The sequence below is a fragment of the Sus scrofa genome, chromosome 9 (genome assembly GCF_000003025.6).
Source record: "Sus scrofa isolate TJ Tabasco breed Duroc chromosome 9, Sscrofa11.1, whole genome shotgun sequence".
Lineage (NCBI taxonomy): Eukaryota > Metazoa > Chordata > Mammalia > Artiodactyla > Suidae > Sus > Sus scrofa.
The window spans coordinates 118,729,418-118,744,105 of record NC_010451.4 but is presented as its reverse complement, the minus strand read 5'-3'; the positions used below and the strand labels follow the sequence as shown (position 1 = coordinate 118,744,105).

The 14,688-nt window shown below is 42.3% G+C and overlaps 1 protein-coding gene across 4 annotated transcripts in view; it reads left to right on the top strand.

Moving 5' to 3' along the window:
* Positions 1-14,688, top strand: part of ASTN1 (astrotactin 1) — a 319,889-nt gene that overhangs the window by 224,927 nt on the left and 80,274 nt on the right. For all 4 annotated transcript variants that reach the window (XM_021063682.1, XM_021063683.1, XM_021063684.1 and 1 more), the window contains exons 13-16: positions 3,749-3,943; positions 5,559-5,686; positions 11,873-11,977; positions 14,240-14,428. In XM_021063682.1, the coding sequence (XP_020919341.1) occupies positions 3,749-3,943; positions 5,559-5,686; positions 11,873-11,977; positions 14,240-14,428 (617 nt within the window). The remainder of the gene's footprint in view (positions 1-3,748; positions 3,944-5,558; positions 5,687-11,872; positions 11,978-14,239; positions 14,429-14,688) is intronic.

The following is a 14,688-nucleotide window of genomic DNA, read 5'->3' as shown; positions in this document are numbered from 1 at the left end:
AGGAGAGTCAAGCTGAATGAACGGGTCACCCTGGGCCAGCCCTTAGGCTCTGAAGAAAAAGCCTGCAGGCCTGACTTTTTATTTTTATTTATTTATTTATTTTTTTCTTTTTATTTTCCCACTGTACAGCAAGGGGGTCAGGTTATCCTTACATGTATACATTACAATTACAGTTTTTCCCCCACCCTTTCTTCTGTTGCAACATGAGTATCTAGACATAGTTCTCAATGCTATTCAGCAGGATCTCCTTGTAAATCTATTCTAAGTTGTGTCTGATAAGCCCAAGCTCCCGATCCCTCCCACTCCCTCCCCCTCCCATTAGGCAACCACAAGTCTCTTCTCCAAGTCCATGATTTTCTTTTCTGAGGAGATGTTCATTTGTGCTGGATATTAGATTCCAGTTATAAGTGATATCATATGGTATTTGTCTTTGTCTTTCTGGCTCATTTCACTCAGGATGAGATTCTCTAGTTCTATCCATGTTGCTGCAAATGGCATTATGTCATCCTTTTTTATGGCTGAGTAGTATTCCATTGTGTATATATACCACATCTTCCGAATCCAATCATCTGTCGATGGACATTTGGGTTGTTTCCATGTCCTGGCTATTGTGAATAGTGCTGCAATGAACATGCGGGTGCATGTGTCTCTTTTAAGTAGAGTTTTGTCCGGATAGATGCCCAAGAGTGGGATTGCAGGGTCATATGGAAGTTCTATGTATAGATTTCTAAGGTATCTCCAAACTGTTCTCCATAGTGGCTGTACCAGTTTACATTCCCACCAGCAGTGCAGGAGGGTTCCCTTTTCTCCACAGCCCCTCCAGCACTTGTTATTTGTGGATTTATTAATGATGGCCATTCTGACTGGTGTGAGGTGGTATCTCATGGTAAGGCCTGACTTTTTAAAGTCAGAATGGGGAGGACCCTTAGGGAGAGTCTAGTCTCATCACTGAAAATGAGAAAACTAACCTAGAGGTTTACCTAAACCATGGCCCCCTTACATCAGAACTTCCAAACTGCATTTTATGGTGCCATGCTAATTGTTTTGTGACCAAAGGAGTCCCTTCAAAAGGTTAGGAGAGACTGGTGAAACTAATCGATTAGCAAAGAAGGGAAGAGGGGAATCTTTGGAGGAGGGGGAAGCAATTAAGCCCCGCCCCCACAGTCCCAGCGTTTTGTGCAGCCACCCACCCTCAGATGTAGTCTGTGCTTGGTATGGTTCTAGAGGGCCACATCCACGGCATATGGATGTTCCCAGGCGAGGGGTCCAGTCAGAGCAACGCAGGATCTGAGCTGCGTCTATGACCGACACCACAGCTCACGGCAACGCCAGATCCTTAACCCACTGAGCAAGGCCAGGAATTGGACCCCCATCCTCATGGATGCTAGTCGGGCTCTCTAACCACTGAGCCATGACGGGAACTCCTGGATCAGCTTTTTCATTTCATTAGCTGTCAGGCTAGCTCCATGAGGGCAGGCAACACCATGCCATTTCACAGATGCCCAAGCCAACTCACAGCAAGGCTGATTTCCTCAAGCTGGGGAACTGGCAAGTGGGAAGATGAGCACTAGAATTCAGGCACTCCCTGTTTTTATGAAAAAGTCTGCAGTCCCCTCAAAATTTAAATTTATATTTAAAAATATTTTTCATGATATGTTTATAAAGTGAATAAGGATCCGGCCCATTTGTCTACATCCTGGTTTGCTTGCCTCTGTTCCTTCCTCCCTCTCGCCTTCCCCCACCTCCAGCCTGTCAGGGTGGCACTGACTCTATGCCTCACACCACGCTGGCCACTGGGCTGCAGAGATGAATGATGTGTAGTTCTTGCCTTCAAGGATCTCACAATCTAATAGGATTGTAATGGAAATCAATGTCTATAGTAATAAAGCTATGCCGGATTGTCACTAAAAGCTGAATAATCATGAGACGATTATTCAGTGGACTAGTAATGTTATGTTATTGTATTTCATTTTATTTCTTTGCAATTGAGCAATTTTCCTGTTTAGTTTCTTATAAAATCCCATTCCATAAATGGAAGCTTGATCTAAATTTTAATGTCTCTTTAATGTTATCACTTATGGTTGACCCACTTCAATTCATGAGGTAAAATCAGCCAAATTTGCATAGAATTTATTTATTGAATAAGCGTATATTTGAGCACCCACTCTGTGCAGAGAGCCTAGTTAGGTGTCAGATATAAGAGACACAGCAGGACATGCGATCTGGTCTCTTCTCGGAGCCACTTCGTCTTGTCCCAGACCTAGGCTGGTGCCATAGAGTCCTTGGTGGGTCTGAAGTCACATCTGTTGCCTGGATTCATGCATTAGGTCCCTAACTGGACTTTGTTTCTTATTTCCTCAGAATTTGCTACACATGTATATTTAGCACTCTCTAAGCCACCATATATAGCCTGCCAAAAGAAGTCCTTGATTTGAGATTCTTTAGAAAGGTCAAATCACATGCACTTGTAATTAAAGAGCTTTACTCACACCTGTTCACACAATATGTAAATAGTGACTGGGGAAAACAAAGTGGCGTTAACATAGGCTATACCTCTGCTAATGATAATGATAGCAACATTTAATAAGCACCTACTATATGCTGGGCACAATCTAAGTTCTTTACGTTCAGGATCTCACTTAATCTTCTCAGCAACCCAATATAGCAGCTAGTGTTTTTCCCATTTTTATAGATGTGGAAACTGAAGCTCCCAGAGTTCAATCAGCTGATTCAAGGTCATTCAATAAAGGGCAGCATTATTGCCATTATCATATTGCTTCTCACCATTTTAAATTATGATTATTTGTTCCTCTATAAAGAAGAGAGGTCTTTATCTCATTGCAACAATTACTGTAGATAGCAGTAAATGGTGTGTTTTAATGTCATGAATGTCTATAAATTGTAAATTTGGTATATTTCTAAGGAGAGACCTGAATTAAATCCGTATGCTTTTAAAATGACAGCTTTATCAAAGTAGTTCTTACTTGAATGAACAAATTATGTCCTTCTCAATATAACTACAAATAAAGTTCAATTAATGACTATGGGTCATTGACCCATATTTACCAACATCAGTATCGCTCTTCCATTAGAGTAACTGTCCATGCTTAATGGGAGGACATGAAGGAGGTGTTTGCAGAGCAGGCCCTAGCATCTACTTAGTTCAGAAAGGCTACTCTGAATAAAGGGGGAGTTAATGTGGGTTGCTTTTGTGTTTCAATACATTCAAACAGAATACAGCTACAGGATGATCAATCTTTTTAATTTCTTAGTTGACTTGTCACAGGGTCAGATTAGAAGGTTATTAATTTCTTAAGCACAGTGTCATTCTCTTTGCTGCCTAATTACCTTCCAAACAAATGCAGAGTCTGGCCACATAGATCGTTTTGGAGAAAGACTCTAGAATATCTTGGATTCAATGTGTTAACTTATAAGCTTATCTCCAGTGATTCTTTTGCTGACCTACCTGGGAAATCACACACTCATTAGAGGAGCGAGCCCTCCAAAGCTCTGAAAGCACTTATCTGTGAAGGCAAGGTGAGAGGGTCTGTATGATCACATAATGCAAGGAGACTAGGTTTATAGACTTAAGAAACCAAATTATAAAGGAACAAAATCAAACCAGGATATTCATGATCTTTGGCCATCCAAAACTCTCCCAGAGGCATTTCTTTCCATCACTTGGGTTGAGCTGTATGCATGACTTGTTGAGGGAATAACGTCTTACCTTGAGTTTCCACCTTGCTAGGTGCATCGAGGATTACAAGCTTGGTGTGGATGGACGTTCTTGCCAGCTCGTCACGGAGACCTGCCCAGAGGGAGGTGACTGTGGGGAAAGCAGAGAGCTTCCCATGAACCAGACCCTCTTTGGGGAGATGTTCTTTGGTTACAACAACCATTCCAAGGAGGTGGCTGCTGGACAGGTACTGAAAGGAACATTCAGGTGAGCCCCACACCTGTAGAACTGGTTATTCAGGGCTGTTGATGGATCTGTTCCCTGACAAGCCTTAAAGTCAGCATTAAGTCTTGTGTCTTGGTTCTAGGTAGAGATGACTCTAAAAGGTTAGGTTATTTTCTCTCCCATGGTCATTTCCAGGTCTATACTCCTTCTTTCAGAACCCAAGAACCATGAGGAATAAAGTATTAAAAAAATGTTTACATTGCCAGGTAGGGACTCCACGGAAGCCACCACAAAATGCTCAGGTTCTATTGTCCTTCTGAGTCTTAGCATTGTGAGTCAATCTAGAATAGTGGTCCTCAACTATGATCCTTGAGGAGTTCCTGTCATGGCTCAGCGGTAACAAACCTGACTAGTATCCATGAGGATGCGGGTTTGATCCCTGGCCTTGCGCAGTGGGTTAAGGATACGCATTGCCATGAGCTGCGGTATAGGTTGCAGATGCAGCTCTGATCCTGCATTGCCATCACTGTGGCATACACTGGCAGCTGCAGCTCCAATTCAAACTTCCATATGCCACGGGTGCTGCCCTAAAAAGACAAAAAAAAAAAAAAAAATCAAGTATGGTCTTTGAATCCCTGATGGTCCCTGAGATCCTTTCAGGGGATATTCAAGGTCCTGTGTCTTCCAACTACAGAGAAGACGGGTTTCATTTATATGCTTCCACTCAAACAATACATTGCAATAAGTTGAATTTAGAAGTGAGTTTCAACTGTCTTCTATTTAGTCAGACATTTAAAAAACTTGCAAGAAATGTAAAATAATGCCACTTGTCTTAAAATTTTTCAAACCATGTTAATATATAATGGGTTTATTATTGTCCTTTAGAATGTCCCAGTAACAATTTTTTAAATATTTTCTTTCAATTTCGAATATGATACATGTAGATAGATGGAATACTTGGGGCCTACAGTTATTTTGAAGAGTGCCAGGGGGTCCTGAGAACAAAATGCTTCAAACCACTGACTTAGAGTGTGTCTAGGAGATTCTCCACTTGACTCCTGTGCCACATCTGCCTTAGGCAATTTGAACACATCATCCACAGAACCCCTGTATGTCAGGAGGTGATGCTGGTCATGACGCTGATGTGAGAGTGTAATAATATGGACCAGCAGCTGATAGCAAGCTGGGTCTGGACTCTTACAAGCAAATCTATAGTAAATTTCCCGGCTAGTTCTTGGAGTCAGTTGTGTTTGCTATTACAAACAGTAGGCTTTACTAAAAGTTCACCTTTTAGCCTAGGACTTCGTTTGCCAATGGCAAGCAGTGAGGTGTCATAACTCATACTGGGTTGGCTGCATTTATTTGCCCAGATCTTGTGGAGAGGGGATCGAGGAGTAGGGACTGGGGTGGGTGGGAGGGAAGACTATTCTCTCTTGTAAATAGACCTTTTCAGCTGTTTTTTTTTTTTTCTCCCTCATCTCCCCCAGCCTTCACACTAGTACTTCTCACACTTGTGTCTTACTCTGCACATCTGCATTGAGTGGGGTTCAGGGTGAGGGGAACTTTTTGGTCTATTATGGGTTGAGATATAGATCACCTGCCAAAGAGTGAGGCTCACCTGAACACTCAGGAGATGAAAGTCTGCCTCTGTTTCCAGGCAAAACAACTTTGCTCGAGGTTTAGACCAGCAACTGCCAGATGGTCTTGTGGTGGCCACTGTCCCCTTGGAGAATCAGTGCCTTGAGGAAATCTCAGAGCCTACCCCTGACCCTGACTTCCTGACTGGTGAGTGTGCCCCACGTCTTACTTAACGGGCAAACACAGGCAGTTCTCTATGATTTTATAAACTCAAGATCCTTGACCTTGATTATTTTGGTTTCAAAGCCATTGGTTTCCTTAGTACATGGTAAAAGCTCAGTTCTAAAAGTGAACACTAGTAGGATGATTTGTCAGTGAAACTGCCAATATTATTATATAATTATCTGCAAAGTGGTCATAATACCTTTCCCTGCTATAGTCTCATTGGGCTGTTTTGAAAACAAATGAGATAATAGATATGGAAGCGTTCACAGTTCTCAGTGGGTTACAGGACACAGTGACCAGGACATAGTAGGGGCAGAAAGAAGGTGGATTGCCTATATCCTGGTTGTCTGTCATTGGGCCTGCTGGGTTTCCCGGCAAGTACTTACTGAGCGATAGGAGAGGATAGAACATGATAGAGCTTTGCTGTCAGATGACCACGACTTTGACTCCTGGCTCTACTTTCTAGCTGTGTGACATTAAACAGTACAGTCTCTTGGGGTCTCACGGCCCTCATTGTAAGATGGGGATCATGACACTCCCCCTCAATGTTGTTTTGAGCCCAAAGGCGTTCTTCTCTGGGGCTCATTATGGAAGGAATTTATGGGAGGCAGGAACACCAGGGGATGCTTCTCCTTTCTGTGCTTCTGAAGACCCCCAGTGAGCACCTCCTGGACCAAGGAAGACATTTCAGAGTGTCCCATGGACCCATAAGAGACAGCCAGTCGGGAGCTCAGCATCACTTGCTAAAAGGCTAGACCTGAGCGCATCTGTTGTTGGCTTTGTTCATTTATCCTCTCCTTTGTTCATTCTCCCTTTCTCATTCTCAGTCTTCCTTATTGTATACCCTTCTCCCCTTTTTTCTCCCCTTTTCTGAAGAATGGATTCAACTGGGGGTAAGCCTTTTGCAGATATCAGTTTGTAGTCAAAACTTTCATTCAGACTGGAATAAAATTTGAGGTAGCATAGCATAGGAATTACTCGCTTAGGCCCTGGAGCCTGATATCTGGCCTCAGCTCTTCACTGGCTGTGTGATCTTGGACCAATTACTTGCCTTCTCTATGCCTCAGGTATTTTTTTTTTAGCCTGTAAAAATAGATATTAAAATATTATCTTTGTTATAAGACTAGTATGAGGAATAAATTCATATTTGTAAGGTTTGTAGAACAGTTCCTTATACATAATGAAATAAATATTTGTTAAAAAAAATAAATATATATACCAAGGAAGAAAGAAAATATAAACTCTCAAATAGTGTTTTCCCTATCAAAGAAGGAGAGGAAACAAGAGAGAAAACAATTAGATATATTCTGGACCAGAAATAAATTTCATTGAAATAAGCTGCCTGCGAAAAGATCACAAACACACACAGACACAAACCTGAAAAGAACTAAAATGTACCTCTGAACATGACCCTAAAGCCTACATCTCTAGTGTTTGGGAAACTATTTTTCTTGTTTCCAGTGTCATTTGCTGAGAACCATTTCCAGGGCATGTGTTAAGTGCCTTGTAAAGGAGGCGTGAGACAGCAGACACAAGCAGGACAGGCTCCACGCCACCAAGAAGCTACCTGGCTCTGTCTCAAGTGTTATCAGGACATCTCTCTCGTGCATTAGAACCTACATGGACGTGAGAAGTTGCATTTCAGTTGCCAGGCTGAGAGGACGCAAAGTAGTCCTAGATGCTCCCTGAGCTTTTGGGAAGAAGTAGGTGAGTAGATCTGAGAAGCAGCAGAAGAACCTGTGTCTGAATCTCCATCTTTGAAAACAAGGAAAAGATCCAAACTTGGTTCTCATCCACAAGAGAAACCTCTTTCTTCCCTGTGCCCTTGAACTGCTCCTGACTTGGCATAAGGGAAACAAAAGAATTAGAAGGATGTCCTGATGGGGCACTTCCATTTTTCATGGCCTTGAGAGGGTGACAGTCCTGAAAGTAGAGAGAACTTGACTTGCTACTTTTCTACCCAGCCTTTCTTTTTAACCTATTTTGATTGAGAAGTGATACCAGTTAGGCCAAGAGCGGGTATTTTCTTTGAGGTAAAAAGGGGTCAGTTTGGTTTTCTCAAAGCCCAGAATAACTAGAAGAATCAATGAAAGAGACAGTTGGCCAAATTTCTTCCATACTTATTTCCTAGTTCTGGTAACATTTTAATTATGTCTTGTAGAGAGTGTCATGTCATGTTGCCCTATGTCTATTAAGGTCATAATCCCCATAACCCTACAAGCTTAAAAGATTTTAGAGCTAAAGTGATGTTCAGAATCTTCTCTATCAGCATTTCCAAGCATGTTTTTCTTTCTTTTTTTTTTTTTCATAAAAACCTAGTGCGCAATGGATAAATAGGTTCTGTCTTCAAATATATTTGGCAAAACTATAGTATCTACCTCTCAGCCATTTGCAACACCTTCCCCCGAGAGAGATTCCAGAAGCCCTGCATGAAAGAAATACCTTTTACTTTTACTTAGGCCCGCAATTCCCAAATCTGTTTAACTAGAGAATCCACTTCCGCACAACATCTATTTCCATCTTTAAGAATTTCCAGTTTGAAGAATGTACTTGAAAATCACTGATGGAGGTATTTGCTCTTGCTGATTGCCTCCATCCTCATCAAACCAGTTAAGAAACCTACACCTCACCCTTCTCCAGCCTTTTGGTGTGACAAGCTGGGTGGAGAGAGATGAAGACCAACGAAATGACAACAGCTGAAGGCTGTTTAGACATCGCATGGTATAGCAAGGGAGTCAGCTACCATTACTGGCATCTTGGCAGAGGCTGAGAGGCAGGCAGAGAAGTAGGAAAGCTTTAGAGTTGGAGAAAAAGGGAGGGCTTCAGATATGCCCTGATTGGAAGCTGTTGGCATGTAGGTGGTCCAACCCAGCTGGGAGTGAGGTAGTCTTTGTAAATATTTGGGGTTATATATTTTTACTTTTTCTGGTTGGACCTAACTTGGAGGCAAGAAAAAAAAATTAGGGAAGCTGTCAGTTATTAATCAAGTCCTGGTTATTCTGGGGATTATGACAGGGCTTATTGTTTGGCTTCCCGAACTAGCAGAGATCGTGGTCTGATTTCCTACAAGTCTGACTTAGAGATGGTTGACTAGCTTCCTGGGCTGGTTGCTGTAGATTGTGAGTCAGAGTTCCATTTTTACATGTGGTCTGGTCATTGTCCATTTGGATTTTCAGTCTCTCAGGGGAGAAAGAGAGCCCAGAGGCAGACCACGGAGTAGAGGAGGCTGCTGGCCACAGTCGTGGGCCTATTGGGCACCATAGTCACTACGTATATGTGAAGATTGAGAGCTCTAAGCTCTTTGGAACTTCTTCAAGTTCATCCTAAACATCCCCCTGACATTTCAATAGAATAAGAGGAGAAAAATAACTTCCTTCCTTTGTTCCCCTATCCCTTCTCCCTCCCTTCCTTCCTTCATTCTTTTTTCTGTTTTCTTTCTTTCCCTCCTTTTCTTCCTGCTTGCTTGCTTTCCTTCTTCCTTCCTCTTTCTTTCACATAGGTCTATCCAATCATTCTTTTTTCAAGCATAGATGGGGAAAATAATGTTCTTTCTTGAAAAAACATAGTCTGAGATAGTTGGCTAGGAAAAAAGAGTCATTCACAAATGTGTCCCAAATAATAATAACATTAAAAAAAAAAAAAAAAAAAAAAACTGGAGCTGACCGCATTACAAGAGCACACTGAGAAAGACTCCTATGACTCAGCAAGAAAATATCTACTTTAAAATATCCCTTTCTTTTTAACGAATGGAAATATCTGTAAGTGGGCATGGAACAACATTTCCCGAGCATTAACAGTTATGTAACTGTTTCCCTGACTGGTGTAGTGTAAATGCACTCAAGTAGAATTGTTGTTTAGCAGTTAAGTAATGGATTTCAGTTGTTTGGCTCATCCTGGGTGAATATAGGACACTGTCATCCCTTCCCACCCCCCCAACATCCATGCTTTTATTTTTTTCTTCCTTCTGTTGACCTGAACCAAAGCCTGGGAATTTATAACAAAAACATCAATTAACAAATGTCAAGTTCACACAGTGAGGGGTGATGAGAGAGAGGTACGGAGGAGGATGAGAGCATTATGGAGACCATGTATGTACCTGATGCTTTATTGTTTTTTCTCACTGTGTTTTTAGACCCATAACTTGATTTTGTCCTGACTGCTTACTTAAACAGTAGGCAAAATGAATACTGTTATCCCCACTTTTCAGACGTGAAAACTGAAAGAAATGAGTTGCCTAGCCCCAAGTCACACAGCTGGTTGGAATCACAGAAATCACAGGAATCACAGAAAAAAGGAAGCAGGGGGTCATCTCAGCTAAGCTGCTCACTCTGCAGTTGCAGCAGTTGGGAACTAAGAGATCCCCTGGCCAGGTAGCCTGAGAAGAAGCTCAGGCTGGTTGACCAGCAATCAGAAACTTACCCCCCTAGGCAGTGTGGGTGCCTTAGAACTTCCTGATTTCCTGCCCTTTTCTTTTCCTGCTAGGAGTCAATTCCATTAATGGGATTGTTTTCTGATACACTGGAAAAAAAATCTTTATTTATTGTGTGGGCTATCTTTTTATTAAAAGAGTTTCCAAAATAACAGCAAGCTGATGAGCTGACATTGCTAGAGAATGCATGCTAACAGCACAGTTCTACAAAGCACACACATTCTAACTCCAGAGAAACGTACCTTGGAGCTATGTGACTGAAGTCTTACATTTGTAAAGTGAGAATTTCCTTAGTATGCTTTTACAATTAACATAAAGGCAGAGAGCCAGAGTATGCAGAAGTTTAACTGCCATCACAAAGCTTAATGCCCTAAAAGAAGAACGTTGGAAAAGAAAAATACTGGAAACTTCTTGGTTTCAAGTAACATATCTTTGGTTACCTGAGATCGAACTTAAGCAATTGATTCAGTAAGCACCTCTCCTGACCTTTTCTTGTTTTTTTCTTACCAATAGTTATTCCCATATGATTCACACAGAATGGAAATTTGGCAATTACTCAGCTAATTTGATCGGCATTGACAAGCAGCTAATTAACCCCACCCACTCTTTATCCACTTTAGGTACTAAATTAGTTGATTTAGCCTGAAGGAAGTGTAGGTCAAAATGGCAGGATAATTCGCTGTATATGTATTATTGCCATTGTATTTATTCACACACATTCACTTTCTCTTTATCGAAATTGCTCATATATGTGGGCATTATATCTGCATATGTGTGTGTGTACACACACACACACACATACATTCGTACATCAGGCATAGAAATGAAGCTAAAATTGATTTTCTAAACCTAACAAGGTGATTTTTTAATTTCCTGCCAACCTAATTATTTTTTTTTATGTATCATTTGATATTTATAGTAATGGCTAGAATTGGCTGCTCTTTCTACAGTGTCTTCAAGCAAGAACAGCTCATTATAACGTCATCACTAAGGTTACAAGGATGTATTTATTAAGAATGACCTTGGATAGATGACTCGACTTCTCAGAGCTTTGGTTATCCCATCTGTAAAAGAGGGACCGCAAATAAAGTGTGGATCACAGTGTCTGGCACACCAGCGACCCTCAATATAGGGCCCCTTCCTGCCCCCTATTAGCCTGGTCACTCTGACACTGTCCCTCCTGGCAAAGAAGAAACAAGCATTATCAGCTTCAGAGTAATTAAAACGTAAATACTAAACACAAATCAGTTAAATGGGACGCAGAAATCAATGTTATCAGGTATGTCAGCTGAGTCAATTACTGCAGCTATTAAAGAGAGTAAAAACCTGGGTGTTACAGTAAACCTAGAGTTCCATATGAGTTTATTAAGGGAGTATTACAGTAGAGTGGTTAAGAACCCTGGTCTGGTCTCAGACACATCTGGAGTGCCGTTCGGGCTCTATGTGGTGGTCGAGGGCCCTAATGCAAACACCTTCTCTGAGCCTCCGTTTCTTCATTTATAAAATGCAGACAATAACACCTGTCTCACAGGGGTCATATCACTGTATGCAAAGTGCCCAGTCAAATGCCTGGCACAGAGTCGAGATTCAATAAATAATAGCTATGGCTTCTGTGACTCCAGAAATGCTCTCCATCAAAGAACGCTTTCTCATTGTCTCACAATCACATCCCCAACCCAGAGGACTTGGGACTGGTGCATCAATCACACCCAGTGAGCGCGCGTCTCCTCTGTCCCCAGGGATGGTGAACTTCAGTGAGGTGTCCGGATACCCTGTGCTGCAGCACTGGAAGGTCCGCTCTGTGATGTACCACATCAAACTCAACCAAGCGACCGTCTCCCAGGGTGAGCACCGCTGCAAGCCGTCCCTCTCACCTGCTCCTGGGGTGTGGAATTCCTTTCCAGGGGCACAAGGCTTTTATTCGTGTTAAAGATGCCTTCCACAATGTAGCCACTCCTCGGGATCTATAACCTATTCACTCGAGTCACCCTTCAGGGCAGGGCACTGACATGAGATCGTTTTCTTAGTGTAGATTGAATTGCACGTTTTATCTTGGATGATGGAAGAGATGGAAAGGGGGAGGCAGGAATCACTGAAGATAAACACCTATTTTATCATTTTTCCTGGGGTCGCCCAGTGTGTAGAAAGGATATGCAAAAGCAGGCTTTTTATAAACTGTCAGAATAAAACTTTGCAAATCATTGTATGACTTAAAGGTTCTATAGGATGAAAGAAATAAGAGAAAAAGAGAAAGAGAGCTAGAAAGAGGAAGAGAAGAGGAAAAAGAGAAACCAGATATGGTTCTAAACAGCAGGTAAACAAAACAGATGGCAGATAGATAGACAGACAGACAGATACAGATTTATCTGTATCTGTTGTATCGATATATTCACATATCTACTATGTATCTAGTAAATTAACGAGTAATTTATTTACTTAGGATAAATAAAGCCACAAAGCGACTTAGGATAAATTGCTCCAAAACAGAACAGTGAGTCTCCTTTTACAAATGTTCTTCAAATCTTAGTGGTAAATGCCTTGAAACAAGGTTTTCCTGGAAGTTGAGCAACTCTAGTGTTCAGTTTACCAAAGAGAAAATTCTGCAGAATGGCTTTAACATAGGTTTGCGTCTCTGTTCCATCTCATCCCCATGGACCTCAGGAGCATTCCTCCGCTCTTTCCTGTGGGGCTACTTAGAGAATGTTCCAGACCTGGAGTTTATGCTCCAGCGTCTGGCTTCACTGTGTTGAATGAAAGGGTCACTAGAGCCAGATGCTCTTGTTAGCACAGGATGACAAGACAAGGAGAGGGGTCTCAGGGTGAGCATCAGGGCAGCTAAGCCTTAGGGCCAACAAGCGAGATGGGAGGGCAGGGGACAGGTACGGAGTTAGAAAGAGACGCAAGATGCAGAAAGGTAAAGTTTCACATGTAGAGAAATAAAATGCATTAAGAAGATGCAACATCTCCAGAGTACACAAAGGGACTCAGAAATTTTATTTTTTTTTATCCCAGAAGAGTTCTTTGCAAAAAGGGGTTGGGATGTGGATACGACTGAGGTCAACGCGGCTGGTGCAGCACAGACCTGGAACGAACTAAGCTCTCTTGATTCTAGAAGAATAGGACAGTAGAGACCCAACCCTGTTCACGTACTCACTTTGCCCACAGCACAGGTGTCCTGGGTATCAGAGGTTAACAGTCAGATATCTCTGTTGCCACATGCCTTTCAAAGCCACACATGGCATCATGGATGGTGTGACCTCGAACCTGGGCCAGGCTCTGCCTTGCCCCGATAGGACGTAGGTGTGTCAAAAGGAAGGCTGTCCAAGCTTGGCCAGGTACAAAAGGTATTAGATTTGGAAATTTTGTCAGGCTATCTTTCCAACACGTACAGTTCTCTTAAACAGGGAAAGCAAATCCAAGGAGATTTGTCTGGGGAGGCGGGCAAAGGGGAGAACAGGTTCTGGCCTCCATTTGCCATTTCCCAGTCTTCCGACTTTCTTAAATAAATATAATATAATGACTTTCCCTACATTTCTTCTTCCATTGTCTTCGCATTGCCAGTTTCTCTGCATGAAGGCAACATCTTGCAAACTTTTTTGGTCACTCCCCACAGTAAGAATACATTTTACACTGTGACCTTGGACACACGCACACTCCCACATCCACACAACAGGGGTGTCACGAAGCGATACTTCATCTTAACGCTGTGAAATGTTCTCTGCTGGTATTTATGTTTCTATTTTAGACAATGCCATTCTCTTTCATATTTAAATGCTATTATTTGAGCTCACTAAATTGATTTAATGTCATGACTTGTGATTTGAAAAAAAAAAAATTGACTTAAGCAGGGGGAGTAGTGGAGAGCTGACAATGTTCTGCTTAATTTGCACGAAGTTAGCAACATAACCAATGGGTTTAAAGAGATTCCTTTAGGAGCTGAAATGTCTGATTTAGATACCTGGACATGGTCAGCTGGTAGCTCCAGCCAGCTCTCCAGCATCCTCTGGGCCCCATGGCACTTGCGTTTTTGAGGCTGAATAGCCTGGGAATCCAGATACCCATGGTGTAAGCCCTCACTCCTGTGCTTGGGTGCCCTTTCTCCATAGCCCTCAGCAATGCTCTCCACTCCCTGGATGGGGCTACATCTCGAGGGGATTTTGTAGCCTTGTTGGACCAGTTTGGCAACCATTACATCCAAGAAGCTATCTACGGCTTTGAGGAATCCTGCTCCATTTGGTACCCAAACAAGCAGGTCCAGCGGCGACTCTGGCTGGAATATGAAGACATCAGCAAAGGTGAGTGACACGCTCATCAGCAAGTTCTACTCCCCACACAGGTCCTGGCTGCCCGGGAGCGATCCTTAGGACCACATAGGGGAAAGGCTCATTCAGATGTTGCCTTGGCGCTCTTGCCCATCCTTTAAATTGCTAAAACCAAATCTCAAAATGGGGATATTTGGGGAAACTTCGGATGCAAGAGGGAGACAAAACCGTATGGTCATGGTGTGAGTAATCATAGAGAGAGTCCTCTAAGGCTTTTAGCAGCCACCATGCAT